The sequence below is a fragment of the Macrotis lagotis genome, chromosome 7, assembly GCF_037893015.1.
Source record: "Macrotis lagotis isolate mMagLag1 chromosome 7, bilby.v1.9.chrom.fasta, whole genome shotgun sequence".
NCBI lineage: Eukaryota > Metazoa > Chordata > Mammalia > Peramelemorphia > Peramelidae > Macrotis > Macrotis lagotis.
In genome coordinates, this window is record NC_133664.1 from 212,305,834 (window position 1) to 212,324,186 (window position 18,353).

Consider the following 18,353-nt stretch of genomic DNA (forward strand, 5'->3'; position numbering starts at 1 on the left):
ATAGACTTCGTACTGGCACTGCTAGGTCAAGGGGTAGACATGGTTTTATAACCCGTTGCTCTACAGAATTGTTGAATCATTTCACAACTCCTCCAACCATGCAATAATGTCTTATTTTCCCTACATTCCCTGGAACATTTGTCATTTTCTCTTTCTGTCCTATTGATGAATCCAGTAGTTATAAAGTACTACCTCAGAATCCTACCCACATTTCTCCTATCAATAGTGAGTTAGGACATTTTAAAAAATGATTTCAATAGGGGAGGCTAGGTGGCGCAGTGGATAAAGCACCGGACCTGGAGTCAGGAGTACCTGGGTTCAAATCCGGTCTCAGACACTTAATAATTACCTAACTGTGTGGCCTTGAGCAAGCCACTTAACCCCATTTGCCTTGCAAAAAAAAAAAACCCTTAAAAATGATTTCAATAGATAGTTTTGATAACCTTATCTGAAAATTGTTCATATCTTTTAATCATTTATCAATTGGGGAATGACTCTTATTTATATAAATTTGACTCAATTCTCTATGTTTGAGAAATGAGATCTTTATGAGAGAAAATTGTTTCAATATTTTTCCACAGTTATTACTGATACTTATATTTCCCTCCATCCTGTTTCCCAGCCCCATTTATACTGTTCCCTCTCTTTTCATCATGTTCATCCTCAGAAGTGTTTTAAATCTGACTACCCTCTTCCAGAATCTTCTCTCTTATATCATCTCCCCTACTTTCTCCATCCCTTTCCCCTCTCACTTTCCTCTAGAATAAGATAGATTTCTATACCCAATTGAATGTTTATGTTATTCCTTCTCTGAGTCAGTTTTGATGAGAGTAAGGCTCACTCACTCCTCTTCACCTCCTCCCTCTTCCACTCCGCAGCAAAGTTTTTTCTTGCCTCCTTTATGTAAAATATGGACAAAGAGAGACTCATCTAAAGCCAGACCACTCCCACCTTGGGCAACCTATATAAAAGGATCTTATACCCAGTCAGGGGCAAAGTCAAAAACATACTTGAAAGACCTAACTTTGAATAAAGAAATAATAAAGGGGAAAAAACTGAATCTCCTTTCCCTTCCTCCCCATATTAATTGGCTATTTATTAAAGAGAGAGAATAAATCTTTTGTCTCAGGCTTCAGAAAGGACTTTTGAATGGTTGGCATAATATTTGTTGGTTGTGCTCTATCCACTGTGATATCTAGCCATACCATACTTGGACTTTTCCAACTTTTCCATTTTATTTTCCTCTAAACACCCCCCCCCCTTTCTTGTTTTCCTCCAAACACCTGTCTTGTAGAGTGTTTAGAGGAAAATAAGAAGGGAGGGTAGGAAGAGGCCAGGTTGCAAAGAGCTTTAAATATCAAACAGAGAGGGGCAGCTAGGTGGTACAGTAAATAACTCCAGTTAGGACGACTTGATGCTGTGTGTGACTTTGGGCAAGTCACTTAACCTCATTGTCACACCAAATACATACACACACATATCTTAAACAGAGGAGTTTATATTTGATTCTAGAGGTAATAACAAGCTACTAGAGGTGATTAACTTGGGAAGAAATGTGGCCTTATACAGTAGAAAAATCACCTTGAGAAAGACCAGCCAAGAAAGTGGAATGGGAGAAAGCAGCACATCCAACTTGCCCCCCTCACAACCACTGCACTGTTCAACTCCCAAATACCTCCCTCAGCTCACATCCTAATTTCAGAAAAAATGGGAACTTTGGATGTACCATCTCATTCATTAGTATATGAGCTGATTGAAAGCAGAGCTGTCTTGCTTTTTTCTTTGCGTCCCCCAGTAATCATTTAAGAAATATTTCATTCATTCATTCATTCATTCATTTGTTCATTCATTCATTCAAAGAGGTTGATGTATTCAACTCAATCAGGAAATAGGGATAAAGGAATAGAGACTAAGGAAAAGGCTAGATTCAGGGATTAATCAAGAGCTAGAAATCTATAAACTGAAGGGGAAACATGAAATGAGCTGTAGAAAGTAAGAAAGAAAGAGTAAGAGTCTATGTATGATAAGGAAGGAACAAGGAAAGGAGGGAACAAAATACTGAGATTAAGATGAAGGGAAATATAAATTAATTATTGTAACACTGAATGCAAATTGCACGAACTTGTCTATAAAAAGGAAGAAAATAGCAGACTTCACCAATAAATTGTTTACAAGAAGCACACTTGAAATATAAAGACAGTTAAAATAAATGTATGAAACAATGTCTATTACACTTCTGAATTCATAATAGTAGTTAGCATCATTAATCTGGACAGACAATAAAAAAACTGACTGAACTTTAAAAGGTAATGGCAAATTCATTTTGCTAAGATTTCATATATGATGAATTAATTTCAGTAATTAATATAAATGTATCAAATGACTATCATCCATTATAGACAATAAAGCTATAATAGTAGGAGGCCAATTTATATTACATTAATATTAAACACATATACATTATAATTTACTTTTTCAGTCTAAAACTACTTTATCCCATAAGTGAATTAATTTGCCATGTGAATTTCATAATGACCCTTGAGATAATTCTAGATATACAAAGCTATTATAAAAATAGAATCAAAAATTCTCTGGTCCAAACTTATTTACATGTAACTGACTTTGATTATATTCCCCAACCTATCCTAGGGCCTCTCATGGAATCATTATTAATCTGGTAATGGTCTGAATTGTTTAAATTTGTTTTTGACTATAGGGAGTCTTCTTCGAACCAGAAGTGTTCCAGAGAATGTCTGCAACCTGAACTTAGTTGAAAACCATCGTTCTCTAGGGGGTTTTCCTGTTATCAAAACATATGACATTTTAAAGGTGAGAAATTTACAGGACAAAACTCCATATTTATCAGTGTGGTGTTTGTAAATTTCCTTATATTTCTCCCTCCCCACCTTTTCTGCTTTCCAAGTTACAATAAGTTTATATTTGAATTATGAGAAAGTTAAATAATTTTAATTTTAAATTGTTTGGGCTTTGGGGAAAACTAGAAGTAGCAATTATTGTATGCAATCCTCTCCAATGAATAAAATTTATGTTAACAGTCTTTGCCTAGTAAGGTGCTCATCTCCCTTTCAGTTGTTTTGGTCTTTCATTTATTTATTGTTTATATAATAATCCCTGGAATAGTTATATTATTTGATTTTAAAAAAATCTGATGCATGCTTTTAAAAGAATTTTGTGTCTTTTCTGTTTAGGCAGGCAGAACAACTACTTATGAAAATCATTTGGAAAGAGGAAGAGCACGATATAATTCACAAAAATCAATGGAAGAAAGGTCTCAAAGACAGCCTCTGAGGAGACTAGAGATTTCTCCTGAGAGTAGTTCTGAGAGAGTTAATTATACACATAGTGACTACCATTATATACTGAAAAAACAGACAGGACACAATTTGAGGCCTCATGAAAGCAGAAGATCCACTGTCCTCATGCCACCAAGATATGCTCATTCAGAAATTGTTGAATTTAACCATCCTAGTACCATGAATAGGCAACGTCTTTATGATACTTACCACAGACAATGCCAGTATGGATCTATTAGCGACACAGTTTTTGATAGCTTCTCTGCCAGTCCCAGGCCAAGAACCAGCCGAAGTATGGGGAACCTCTTGGAGAAAGAGAACTACCTGACTTCAGGTTTTGCTTCAGGACAAATCAGACCACTGATGTCTCTACAACAAGGTCGCCAAAATAAGCAATCTGTTCAGTCTACCTGGCATCAGAGTGCTTTTCATACACAGAGGGATGTTCTGCCCTGTGTTGGTGTGGGAACCAGTGGGAAACAAGCACATATGACAATTGGTCAGGCAGCAATAACAAGAGGTGGAAATTTCATAACTGAAAGAACTGCTTTTAGTGATTCCCAAGTTGGGTAAGTCTGCCTCTTGAATCTGTCATTTATGATCAGTACTAGTACATTCTGTTCCCAAACTTATTGACATGTGAGCTGACATTTCTCAGGCTAGAAAGAGAGCCTTCTAGAGATAAGTGACTGAAATAATGCACATTCAGTCATTAATTTCACTGGCAAGTTAGTTTGTTGAGAAAAAGCCATGCTTCCCTTTTTGTTTCTGCTTTTCAAGCTACTGGAGTTGTGGAATTCAGGGAACTGTGTCCAAATTAAATGTTGACTGAAGCAGTATGTATGACTGCACAGGATGATCAACAGGTCTGAGGAAAGGGTAGATTGTAAAATAAATGAAAAGGTGGATTTCATAGTAGACCATGATATGCAGTGTTTTTTTGCCAGCATTTTTGGAAGTAAAGACAGAAACATATCTTATTAATTAATTTCTATTGGTCTATTTATTTTTTAATGACTGATAAATATCAATCCTAGAATCAACTTCAAGTACCAATCATATCTTTCCTGTTTTTAGGGTACATTTAGAATTGGGAACTTGATATTTCTGAGTTTAACCGATTTTTTTAAAAACGTTATCAAGACTTTCTCCCAATATTAAAAAACTAGTTTCAACCCCTTAGAAATTTGTAGTATAATTAGAGTTCAGGTAGACACAGGGCAAATACTTATAATACAATTAGAAGATTATTAGATTCAAGAAAAGGGGAAAGAGAATAAGCACTATGTTAAGTGCTTTACATGTATTTGAGATTGGATTAAATTTAAATCTTCCTTAAATCTTGGTCTTGCCATTTTATCCACTGATCATCTAGCTACTGAAGAATGGCCTGGAACATCCAAGGAAAGAGCAAAAACTTATACCTGGGGAGATCAGGGAGGGCATCATAAGGGAGGTAACTGCCTTAGCTAATTCTTTTAAAGGAATAGTTTTATTAGCTGGTCATGGCATATGAGGAAGGCAACATAAAATAGAATGGTAGGATTCATGAGTGAAAACAGAAGAGTGCAGGATGAGATTGTGGAGCAACAGGTAGTATTTCATTTTGACTGGAGCATAAAGTAGAGTATCATGAAATAGGACCATACAGAAAGAGAGATTGGGGCCAGATTGTGAAGGGCCTTCAATGACAGCTAAATACTTGTATTTATTTCCAATGAGGTTTTTGAAGTGGAAAATGAAATGTAGAGTGATGAGTCAGAGATTACTATGAGGTTTAGAAACTAAATGACTAGAATTATGGTGGTGCTCTGAGCAAAAATTGGAAAGTTTGGATGAAAAATGGATTTGAAGAGTTAGATGTCGAGTTCTGTTTTTGGCATGTTTTGGCCTATGAAACATCCTGTTTGAAATATCCAGTAGGCAAGTGGTAATTCAGTCCTAAAGCTCAGACTAAACCTGGGTTTATAGATCTACTAGTCATCTACCTAAAAATGATAATGTCATGAATAAAAAAACCCAAGAGTTTAATAATCTATAAATTGATGGTAAATGATTTCTCTCAATAACTAAACAATTACAATGGAGACAATGAATACTTTAAATACTTTTGTAAAAGGGGGGTGCAGTGGCAAGTAAAAATTCAACCCTGATGAGTGGACTTGATTATGAGAATCAAGTGCTTCAAGCAATTTGGACAGAGGAATCCATTTCCATCCAGACCCTTCTGGTTGGTTTTCCCCTTCATGAACTTGGAGCACCTGAATTCTAATGGAAAGGTGCAAGGACAGGACTGTTCTGCTTGGTTGAGAATGCACCCATAAATCTGTTTACATCCTTGCTGGTTGGGGTCCTGCCCAAGATTGAGGGCCAGTTTCCCAAGGGTTAAGGACAGTTCATCAGTCAGTCACATCCTTGAGAGACTGACTGACTTTCTATAAGGTCCTTAAAGGAGAAAAAGCCTGGATCCTAATTTAATAATTTATTAATATAATAGCAAAATAATAATTTTACTCAATAATGGATGCAATTCAGAGAAAATTATATCAATAATATATGCAATAAACTTAATTCAACTCAGAGCATACTTTGCTTTGGGAACTATGACTAATTTACCTGCAGGATGTACTACATATATGCTGTCAGCAGCAAAAACTAATATGCATAACAAAGTCAAAGTGATAATAATATATATTAGCCCTGCAGAATGGCCAGATTATTTGTCCATACTTCACAGTAATCAACTAGGTTCTATAGTGTACAGAAATCTGAGTCTGGAATCAGGAAGACTTGAATTCAAAAGAGACATCAGATTCTTACCAGCTGTATACAAGTCACTTAACCTCTGTTTGCTTCAGTTTCCTTATTTGTAAAGTGAGGATAATAATAGGACCTACCTCACAGGGTTGTTGTGAGAATCTTCTTGAGTAATATTTGGAAAGTACTAGCATAGACTTTGGAACATAGTAGGGGGCAATATAAATACTAATATTTTTTCTTCTTATTGAACAAGCTATAAATTAAATTCATGATCCTAATACTATTCAAATAAATAAAAACCAGAGAGGAAAAATAATAAAAGAGGAGCATATTGAACATGTGGCAATTACCATGTGCATGGTACATATTGCAGTAGAAAAGATTAACATTATCTAGACACATGCGTATTTTGCAAATTTTGCTTAAATTATCATAATTTAGTTACTGACAGTCCTTATTCTATTATGACCTGCTGACCTCTCTTTCATTGTACTAGTGTTGATGAAGATAGCTATATATCTTTTAAAATGTTTTTTTAAAGACAATTTTAACATTCATGTTCTTAAAATTTTTTTTTCCAATTACATGCAAAGGCAGATTTCCAGTTTCTGAGTTCTTCATTTTTCTACTACTCTTCCTTCCCTCTCCCCCTCCCTCATGGAAGTGAACAATCTGGTAAAAGTTATACAATTAACATTCATTTAAAAAATTTTTTGATTTCCAAATTTCCTCTTTTCCTTCCTCATTTTCCCTGAGAGGAAGGACCTTCCCTAAAACAATGATCAATTTCATACTTGTGTGTATATACATATATATATATATATATATTAAATCATGCAGAACATATTGCTATATTAGTCATGTTGTAAAAGAAGACACAGACATTAAGAAAAAACAAAAAATACAGAAATTGAAAAATAATATAATTTGAATTGCATTCAGATTCCATCAGTTCATTCTCTGGAAGTGTCATGAGTGCTTTGGAATTGTCTTGGATCATTGTACTATTGATAATAATGAAATCATTCATAGTTAATTATCATAAATTATTGCTGTTACTATGTATAATGTTATCCTGACTCTGCTCACTTTACTTTGCATCAGCTCCCATAAGTCCCTTCAGGTTTTTCAAAAGTCTGCCAGCGCATCATTTTTTATCGCACAATAATATTCCACTGTAGTCATATACCATAAATTGTTCAGCCATTCCCCAATTGATGGGCAACCCCTCAATTTCTGATTACTTACCACTACAAAAAAAGTAGTATAAATATTTTTGTACAAATAGGTCTTTTCCTCCTGCTTTTTAAATCTCTTTGGCATAGAAACCTAGTAGTGGTTTTGGGAGATCAAAGGGTATGCACAGTGTGATTGTCCATTGGGTATAATTACAAATTGTTCTCAAAAATGGTTGAATTAGTTCACAGCTCTACCAGCAATGCATTAATGTTCCAATTTTCCCACATCCCTTCCAACAATTACTTTTCAGGCATATAAACCAATCTTATATGTGTATGATAGTGCCTAAGATTTGTTTTAAGTTGCATTTTTATAATCCATAGTAATTTAGAGGATTTTTTCATATGATTACATATAGCTTTAATTTTTTCTTCTGAAAAATGCCTGCTCGTATCCTTTGACAATTTATCAACTGAGGAATGACATATTCTTAGAAATTTGACTCAATTCTCTTTTTAATTGAGAAATGAGGCCCTTATCAAAGACATTTGTTATAAAAATTTTTTCCCAGCTTACTGCTTGCCTTCTAATCTTTTTTGCATTGGTTTTGTTTGCACAAAACCTTTTTAGTCTAATATAATCACAATTGTCCATTTTTCATCCCATAATTCTATCTCTTGTTAGTGGGGAAAAAATGTTAAGGGAAAATATGGTACCTAGTTGTGCCAGTTCTCAAAGTATATTGCTAGGTGGCAATCATCAAAACAATTTGACACTGGATAATAAATAGAATGGGAGATCAGTGAAATAGATTATTATACAATATATAGTGATAATTATTTTTTTTAGGATTTTTTCAAGGCAAATGGGGTTAAGTGGCTTGCCCAAGGTCACACAGCTAGGTAATTATTAAGTGTCTGAGGCCAGATTTGAATTCAGACATTCCTGACTCCAGGTCTGGTGCTCTATCCACTGCACCACCCCTATATATAGTGATAATTGACCAAAGAAAGAGACATACTTTTAGGATGAGTTCACTATGACAAAATTTTCTGGGAAAACCGATAGGCAGTTCAGTAGAAACTAAGATCTACATCTCATCAGCATCTCATGCTGCATATAGATATATGATTTAGACCAAAAAAAGTGATATTATAAGCAAGTTAAGGGAAAATGGAAAATTTTACCTAAGAATTAGGAGAGAATTTCTGACCAAGAAAAGAAAATAGAGAATAATGAAATATAAAAACTTTGACTGCATTAAATTCAAAAGGTTTTGCAAAAGCAAAATTAATTCAACAAAATTAGAGAAAAGGGAACTGGGAGGGAAATGTACAGCAAATTTTTCTGATTGATAAAGGCCTCATTTCTAAAATATATGGAAAACTGAGTCAAATTTGTGAGTCATTTCCTAATTGAAAAATAGTCAAAGGATATGAACAGGCATATTCATGTGAAAAATGCTTTAAATAACTATTGATTGGAGAAATGCAAATTAAAACAACTCTGAGGTACCACCATACTAAAATGACAAAACAGGAAAATTGCAAATTTTGGAGGAATGTGGAAAAATTAGGACACTAATGCATTGATATGGATTTTGTGGATCCAATTATTCTGAAGAGCAATTTATAACTATCCCCAAAGAAGTATAAAACTGTGCATATTCTTTGACCCAGCAATACCACGACTAGGTTTCTATTCCGGGAGCCTATTTGTTCAAAAATACTTATAGCAACTCTTTTTGTGGTGCAAAGAATTGGAAATTAAGAGGATGCCCAATAACTGTGGAATGGCTAAACAAGTTGTGCTATATGATTGTGATGGAATCCTATTGTGCTATAAGAAATGATGAGCAGGATGATTTCAGAAAAGCCTGTTCATACTTTAAATTAACTGATTTACAGTGAAAAGAGGAGCCAGGAGAACATTGTACACAGTAACAGCAATATTGTATGATGAACAACCGTTAATGACTTAACTATTCTCAGCACTATCTAAGATAGTTCAGAGAGACATATTTTGAAAAATGTACTTTTTTTCCTGCTTCATCCCTAAAATGGCACACTTTTACCCTCAAAGATTTTAGTTGGGAATGATGTAGGGCAGACCCAAGAACTAGGAATGGACAAAGCTGGGTGCTCCTAGGCCAGCTGGTCCAGGACTAATTAATTATCTTTCAGTGGATGATTCTTTGACTTTCCATTGCTGCTCCCTAAAGCTGCTTCCAGATTGGATTTCTATTATAAGAAAATACTAAGGCCATGAAAAGGACATAACATCAAAAAGAATAAAGTGCCCAAAAGGGTGGAAGCTGGAAATCACAGCATTAACAAAAGTTTTGCAGGGTCTCTAGATTTCCTCCAAAACAAAAATGAAAGAGATTGTGAGTTTCCTAAAAAGAGGGTTATGGCTTGACAAGTCTGGGATAACAAATACTCAACCCAGCTGAAAGGGGTACCTCAGTAACACTCTGTTTCTTGGCTTCCAGTCTTGACCCACTATTTCTATTATGTGAATGGGAGCCCAAGTCCCACCAAAACACGCTTGGAAAATTGGTTCCTGAATAAGGAGGTGGGAATTGGGGGGGGGAGTACAGGCAGTTACAAACTGGCTTTAACATCCTAAATGCAATTCTCTGGCTAGGAGCAACTACTTTTGTACCTTTTTCCTGAGAAAGTCTTGATGGAGTCTAAGTGCAGATCAAAGCATACTTGTTTTAACTTGTTTTTTCCCTTTCTTTTTTGATCCCTATTTTCTTTTGATTCATGAAAATTGTTCTGCATGCTTCACATGTATAACCTACATCAAATTGCTTGCCGGGGGGGGAGGACTTAGAACTTGAAATTTTAAAAATGAACATTAAAAAAATTTTATATGTAACTGAGAAAAAATAAGACAGACTGTTTTTTTTAGGTTTTTGCAAGGCAATGGGGTTTAAATGGCTTGCCCAAGGTTACAAAGCTAGGTAATTATTAAGTGAGGTCAGATTTGAACTCAGGTTCCTGACTCCAGGGCCCGTGCTCTATCCACTGCGCCACCTAGCCACCCCAAGACAGACTTTTATAAAAGAATGTCATTTCATATGTATAGTAGGTATTATATTTGTCTTCTCAATGGATGGGAAAAGGGTGGAGAGAAAAAGAAAGACTATGGAACTGAAATTAAAATTTTAATTTAAAAAAGGCTGTCTTGCAAAACAAAATGAAGTTGAAAATTTGGATCAACCCCCCTCATCTTACATTAAAAGAAATTGAAGTCCAGAGAAGGGAAGTGATTTGCCCAAGATTCTACAGCAGTCAGGAATTTTTGGGAAAACAATCTAGAATCTTCCTTCATAAATGTATAAAGAAACAAAATGAATAGTATTTTGTCTGAAATGACTTAGATTCACCTTGATCTGAATGGGTCTAGATTAACAGATTAATGGATCTAGATTAAGAACCCTTTAGAATCTGTGACTATAAATTTATTTTAATTGAGTTCCAGTTAAGATAACACTTTAGAAAAAGAGAAATCTAATGACTTTTTGTTCCAAATCGTTAATAATACATCTCTCCATATCTGCATTGACTATTCCTTAGTATTTCTACCTATTATTCTCCCTAGGCTCCTCCAAAGTACCACCTAAGATCCCATCTCTACAAGCAGTATTTCCCAACCCCTCTTTTTTTTTTTTTTTTTTTTTTTTTTTTTTTTTTTTAGATTTTTGCAAGGCAGATGGGGTTAAGTGGCTTGCCCAAGTCCACACAGCTAGGGAATTATTAAGTGTCTGAGACCGGATTTGAACCCAGGTACTCCTGACTGCAAGGCCGGTACTTTATCTACTGCTCCACCTAGCCGCCCCCTCTAACCCCTCTTAATCCTAGTACTTTCCCTCTGTAAATTACTTTCTCTTTATTTTATATATATATATATATATATATATATATATATATATATACACACATATGTAATATTTGCCTCTTCTATTACATAGTGAACTCCTGGAGACCAGGGACTGGTCTCTTTTGGTATTCCCAGAAATTAGCATAGAATCTGACACATAGTACACATTTAATAAATGTTTATTTACTGATTCATTGACTCAAATGAATTTTTTAGTAAAGGAATAGAGGTTCTATGGGAACCAGAATTCAAGTGTAATTTTGATTATAAAGGCAGGCAGTAATAGATTACAGGAGGGTGCTTATTTTAAAATTTTTAATATTTGTGAGTTATTCTTATAATGATGGTATGACTTGCTTAATAAACATAAGCCAAGGACAATAATATTTATATAATGTGCATCCAAAGGTCTGTCTCATACCTGCTGGGTCTTGGGGAGGCAATTTAAATTTTTGTATTATAGTATCTGACCTTGCAACCTTTCTCTGATATTTTTATTTTGTAAGTATATAAAAATTATTCATTTAAGTTTTTGAAGTTGAAAAACTATAATCTAAAGTTTATTATCAATAATAATAATAATACTAGCTAACATTTACTTACTATGTGCCAGGTATCATGATAAAAAATTTAGAAATATTTTCTCATTTGATTCTCACAAAAGCCCTGGGAAATAGATGGTATTATTGTCCCCATTTTACAAATGAGGAAACTGAGACAAATATGACTTGCCCAAAGTTATACCATTAGTAAGTTTCTGAGGTCAGATTTGAAATCAAGTATTCCTGCTTGCTCTCTCCCCTTTGCCACCTACCTGCTATTTCCTTTCTACAAAACTTTCTTTTTTGTCTACCTTTTTCCTTTTGGGGGGGGGGGAAGAGGCAGTCAGGGTTAAGTGATTTGCCCACTGTCTCACAGCCAAATGTATTGGAACCCAGCTCTTCCTGACTCCAGGGCCAGCACTCTATCCACTGCACCACCTAGCTACTCTTCTTTGAAGTTTTCTGTACATTTGTGAATTATATTTGTGAATACGCAAAATATACTAAAATCAGTCTTGTATTTTACTGAACTCTAAGTTATTATATTTTCCATGTCTAGTCATGAAGATGTAGAGATGACTCTGGAGCACGCAGTACGCATACTGGATTCAGATAGCACACTAGTATCTAGAATTCAAGCTGCAGCCACCTTTATCCAACATGAGTGTTTCCAGAAATCAGAAGCCCGAAAAAAGGTAAAGCACTTAACTTAATTGTATATATATCTTGTGTTGGATGTTCAATTATTTTTATTTTAAAATTAAAACTAAATATTTATTTATTTGAAGTTTTCATTGATCCCAAATCTTTCTTTGCCCTACCACATAATCATGAACTTGCCCTTTCGAACTAGTTTGTAATGGTATTAAGTTTATTTTGAAATGCCCTCTCTTTCTCTGTACTTAAGAAAATCACTTCTTATGCCCAAAGGTCTATATAACTGCATGCCCTTCATCTAGCAATATCACTACTAGGTTTGGATCCCAAAGAAACCAAAGAAAAACTGAGCAAATCCATGTATGGGTGTGAGTGTGTGTGTGTGTGTATGTATGTATGTGTATTTATTTGCAGCTCTTTTTGTGCTCTTTTTGAGGATACCCATCAATTGGGGGAATAGATTAATGATTGTGATATATGATTAGGCTATGAAAAATGACAAAAGGAATATTAGATTTCTGAAAAATCTGAGAAAATTTATGTAAACTGAAGCAAAATGATGTGAGCAGAAGAATATTGTACACCGTAACAACAATATCATAATGGTGATTAATTTCAACTTAACTACTTTTTTCAATGCAAAGATCAATGCCAGTTCTAAAAAAGTAACTCATGATCCCCTTCCAGAGAGAAAATTGATGAACTCTTATGTGGAGATTGAAGTATTTTTTCAATTTTTCTTTTCTTTTTTTTTGCAACATGGCTAATATGGAAATATTTCTGACTTCACATGCACATATATGTGTATATATGTGTGTGTATATATATATATGTATATATATATATATACATATATATATATATAGTTAGCTTCCTCATTGGGTGGGTGGGTGGAAAACTAGAGGGAGGGAGAGATTTTGAAGCTAAGAAATGAATGTTAAATTAAATAAAGAAAAAGAAAATTAGGGTTTGTATTGTTTTGTAAAGGGTTTATCTTCATTTCTATGTGTCAGGTTTAGGAGTTAATGACCCCATTTGGGGGTGTCAAGTAGACTGCATCACCACTATAATATAGCCAATTTAAACCTAAACAAGGAGTGTGTTTTGACATTTCCTCATAAATTACTAAAATTACAATAATTCATTAATCAATTAGTTCTCATGAAATTCATAATCAATACTCAGTACTTTTTAAAAAACTTTTTCTCTTATTTAAACATTAAGAAAAAAGTCTGTTTGTATATATGAGATTGTATAGATATAAATATAAATACATACATAAGTTGCATATCCTTATATACATTCATAACTAAACTCTAATTTCTTAGGGTTAAATAAACATCAATTATATTCTGGCTCTGCAATTTTTGACAAAGGAAAACAAACTCATAACAGGAAGCAAACAGGAAAACAAAGACATAATTATTTACTGTATATTAGGTATGAGATAGATCTTAGTGCTAGAGTTACCTATATCATAGCTATCTTTGACTTTCCTTCAATTTTGGAAGCACAATCATCTCTCTAAGGATACCAGTTAAAGCCCTTAAATCCATTGATCTCATAAATTCATAATTTTATAATATGAATAATTCATAAATTTCAAACAGAAATTGCCAACTTAAGACCTTCATTCCCTCATCTGTAAAATGAGGAGTAAGGTTAGCTAAGACCATCCTAGAGCTTTTATATATTCATGTGGGATAAGAGAATCGGTTTAATGGGAGTACTTATGAAAAAAGCCCTTAGAATTTTAGTTAGCTACAAGTTTAATATGAACTCATTATTAGAAATAAAAAGCTGGTGCAATCTTAGGTGGCATTATTCGCAAACTATTTTCAGGGTTAGTATAATAGTTCTACTGTAATCTGAATCGAATGGGTTTACTATATATCCTCATTGTTTAATCTCAACTGGACAACCCTCCTACTTACTACGTGATAAAAAGTTTATTCTTTAATTGACTCGTTGCATTTGCTTCATTGATTGCTACAGACTTTTTCTTATCTTCTTCTCAAATTCCCAAAATACCATGTTTCTTTCAGAAGCAAAGCCAGGACTAACATACCAACACCAGATATCTCCTAAATTTTCCTATCTTTGTCCACACACTATATATTCCTTCTGAGAATCTTCTTCAGTGAGGCAGACTACTTATGGAAATATAATAAAAATCCCAAGAAAAGGTTAATATTTTCATCAAAAGAAAAACAAATCTAATATTAATATATATTTGAGCAAAGCCACCAAGAACCCATGCAACTTTACTTTCAAAAATTTCCCCAGTCAGTCCCTCTTGGTATAGGATCCATCTCTATCCCTAAATTAAGATATATATATATATATATATATATATATATATATATATATATATATATATATAGCACTTAACTAATATTCAAGAGCAGCCATTGGTCTCAGAATCCAAGTTGAACTAATTATAGTTTTTTTATCCCTCCAGGCTTTCTCTGAGTTTTCTATATTCCTTACTTTTTGATATTATCCCTAACTTATACTAGGTGCTAAAGAAATCAAGAAATGGCATTTAAAACTACAAAATTATTTTTAAGTCCATGTTTCTATGTGGATATATCTAATTTATATGAATATCTATAAGTAATTATGTAGTTGGTTACACAAATAACTGGCAGGATTAACATAGCAAATTATTTTATTGCTGAATTTCCATTTATTTTGCAATTATATAACTGCCTGGAATAAAAATTTGTGTAACTTGGTGCCTCACCATGGATATTTTCCTTTTCTGATCTTCTCTATTGATCTTTCCCTTCTCTGAGTTCCTTCTATACTTGTTGTCAGTATCAATGACCTGTAATCACACAATGTCTTCCATTTTTCTCTTATTATTTCAAATGTTTTAGTCTTAGCCCTCCATTCAAATTATAAACTTCATGGAAAAAGATCATACAAGGTGCCATAGTAGATGGAGTATTTAGAATCTGGAAGACACTAATTCAAACCTGTTTCTAATACAAACTAGGGAACAATGGAAAAGTCAGTTAATATTTCTCAGCTTTGTTTCTGTATCTCTAAAATTGAGCTCACCTTTCTTAGAGGATTGTTATGAGTATCAAATGAGATAATATATGTGTTAAAAAAGCATTTTGAAAATTTTAAAATTTACATAAATGTTAGTTATTATTGTTGTTATATTGTATCACCTAATATGTCTATAAATACTTTTTATTGATATATTTATCCCACAAAATAACAAAGAACAAAATCAGTTACCATTATATTATATGTCTCTTCACCAAAGTAAAACCATAAGGTAAATAAAAATGATGGAATGTGGATTTCCTTCTTCAGGTCAATCATCTTCAGGGCATACCCAAGCTTCTACAGCTCCTAAAAGTACAGAATGAGGATATACAGAGAGCAGCATGTGGAGCCCTAAGAAATTTAGCATTTGAAGACAATAACAACAAGGTGGAAATAGCTGAACTAAATGGGGTTCCTCGATTGCTCCAGATTCTGAAGCAAACCAGAGACTTGGAGACTAAAAAGCAGATAACAGGTATTGCTTTCTAAATTTATTAAGATCACAGCAATGAACTCGCCACCCAGATGTACTTTGTCATATATCTTCTCTAAGTCTTCTTAGGTGAATAATTGATGGGCTCAGTGCCTTAAGATAGAAGGTAATTCTAAAGGGACATTGTTACTTATTCCCTTTCTTCGTGAGATATAGGAAGAATCTCTTTAATTTTCAGTTTAATCTCTTAATATAAAAACTTTATCAACCCGTGACTTAAAATCTATGAAACAAATTTTTGTCAAGGTTTGCTGCAAGGAAAATAAGTTTGTACATATTGACATTATGTGAAATTTACTTTAGCTCAAATTACTAAGCATAGTGGCCTAGCAGAAACCATGATGGATTCTCTTGATTCATGTTAGATCTCTGTAGTCAGTCTAGGATTGAGAGCTGAGTGCTTCATAGCTTGAAACTAATCTGTATAAGCCCCTATGGATCATTCCTTTTTATTTTAATGTTTTTTCATATACTCTCATCCCCCAAATTATTTAAACTCTCCATTTGACCTTAAAAAAAAGCAGAATTGGAACAAACAAAATGTCTTTTTTCCAGATGAATAAGGGAAATAAAATTCCATCAGGCTGGACAAAGACTAGTCTAGTGACTAATGAGGCCAGGCCCTTAGGGGATATAATTTGTGTAACTGGATGTTGTCTCTTTCACTTGAGACCACAAAGAGTTAAGGAAGGGATGGTAAGTCACTGCTCTTAACAACTTACCTTTCTGTCCTCTCATTCTTGGTATTGTTGGCATTTATTTATACCAGAAGGCATAGAATACTGATACCCTATTGCCTCTGAGAAAAAATACAAACCCTTCTGTTTGGCATTTTAAAACCCAACCAACCTTTCCAAAATTTATTATACTCCTTAATATACTCTTCAGTCCCATAGCTAGATAGCACAATGTAGATAGAACATGATTCTGTAGTCAGGTAGACCTGAGTTCAAATGTGGCCTTATTAGCTGTGTGATTCTAGATAAAATCATTTAAGCTCTGTCTGTCTTAGTTTCTTCAGCTATAAAATGGAGATAATAAAAGCATTTATTTCTGAGGGTTGTTGTGAAGATTAAATGGAATAATATATGTTAATTATTTATCAAGTTCCTGGAACTTTTTTTAAAAAACTGAGGGAAACAGAATGAAGTGACTTGCTCAGGGTCACACAGCTAGTAAGTTTTTAACATCAAATTTTAACTCAGGGAGATGAGCCTTCCTGAATTCAAGCCCAATACTCTATCCACTGTGCCAGCTAACTTTCTGTGTGTCAAATAGTAGATGCTTAATAAAAACTTGTTTCATTGCTTCCTTCCATCAGATTGATAGAATAGATATATGCAGATATAAATAGAAAGATAAATATGTATAAATGAAGACCTATGTATGACTTATAGATATAGATGTATATAACTAGCTAGCTAGATATGTGTGTGTGTCCATATTGTTTCCTCCAATAGAATGTATACTTCTTGAAGGCAAAGATTATTTTTGTCTTTGTATCCCCAATACCTATTGTGGTACCTTACATAATTATTGGTGCTCAGTAAATACTTGCTGATGGATTAACAAAAGTTGCACTATATTTCTTTTGATTACAGCATAGGAGGTTAATTCCTATTTCCACCTTCCAACACATGGGCATGCTCTCATTTATAGTAACTTAAAAGGGGGGGCTAGAAAAAGTGGTAAGGAGGCAACTAGGTGGCACAGTGGAGCACCGGCCTTGGAGTCAGGAAGACCTGAGTTCAAGTGTGACCTCAGAAGCTTAATAATTATCTAGCTGTTTGACCTTGGGCAAGTCACTTAACTCCATTGTCTTGCAAATAAAAGAAAAAAGAAAAAGAAAAAGTAGTACTTGGGCATATCCTTGCTCCCCAGTTCTATCAGGAGAGTAAATGCTATTGATGAGTAAGTAGGAAGTATGAAGGGGAATACCAGAGATTTGGGTCTTTCCCTGTTCTACTTACATTCTAAGATAAAAAGAAGTCTAATTGGTGGTTCTCTGAAAATATGATATATAAAATTTACATTCAGATTTGACTTTTTCTGCCCACAGATTAGATATTTATTGTAAATGATATTATACATTATCATTACAATATGAATATATAAAACTATTCTTCTGCTTTCAAACTTTAGAAGTGACTTCTCTTAATTAAAGCAAATTCAGTAAATATGAGTTTACTATCTCATCTAAAAGGCCTCAAAGATTATGGAATAATTGATAATAAAAGACTCAGTTTTAATCATAAATGGAAAAATAAGGTTTCTGAAGATAGTATGTATAGAAAATACTATATTAATAATTTGTTCTTCTATTTCAACTACTTTTTCATGACATTTGTTTATTATGAATATAATGATCTAAATACTTTATCTTATAGAGTTTAGACTTAAGTCAGGTCAGTAAGTGGTAAATAAGAAACTATAGTCATCGTAATTCTAAATTATGAA

At 33.7% G+C, this 18,353-nt stretch overlaps 2 protein-coding genes across 3 annotated transcripts in view; one reads left to right on the forward strand and one right to left on the reverse strand.

The window, feature by feature from the left end:
* CNTN1 (contactin 1) overlaps positions 1-3,741 on the reverse strand; it is a 363,209-nt gene extending 359,468 nt beyond the window's left edge. Inside the window, exon 1 of the mRNA XM_074194739.1 lies at positions 3,525-3,741. The gene's annotated coding sequence lies outside the window, so the exon portion shown is untranslated. The remainder of the gene's footprint in view (positions 1-3,524) is intronic.
* The window catches only part of PKP2 (plakophilin 2), a 107,029-nt gene that overhangs the window by 21,778 nt on the left and 66,898 nt on the right, over positions 1-18,353 (forward strand). For both annotated transcript variants that reach the window (XM_074194747.1, XM_074194746.1), the window contains exons 2-5: positions 2,717-2,829; positions 3,210-3,883; positions 12,243-12,378; positions 15,671-15,878. In XM_074194747.1, coding sequence (XP_074050848.1) covers positions 2,717-2,829; positions 3,210-3,883; positions 12,243-12,378; positions 15,671-15,878 — 1,131 coding nt within the window. The remainder of the gene's footprint in view (positions 1-2,716; positions 2,830-3,209; positions 3,884-12,242; positions 12,379-15,670; positions 15,879-18,353) is intronic.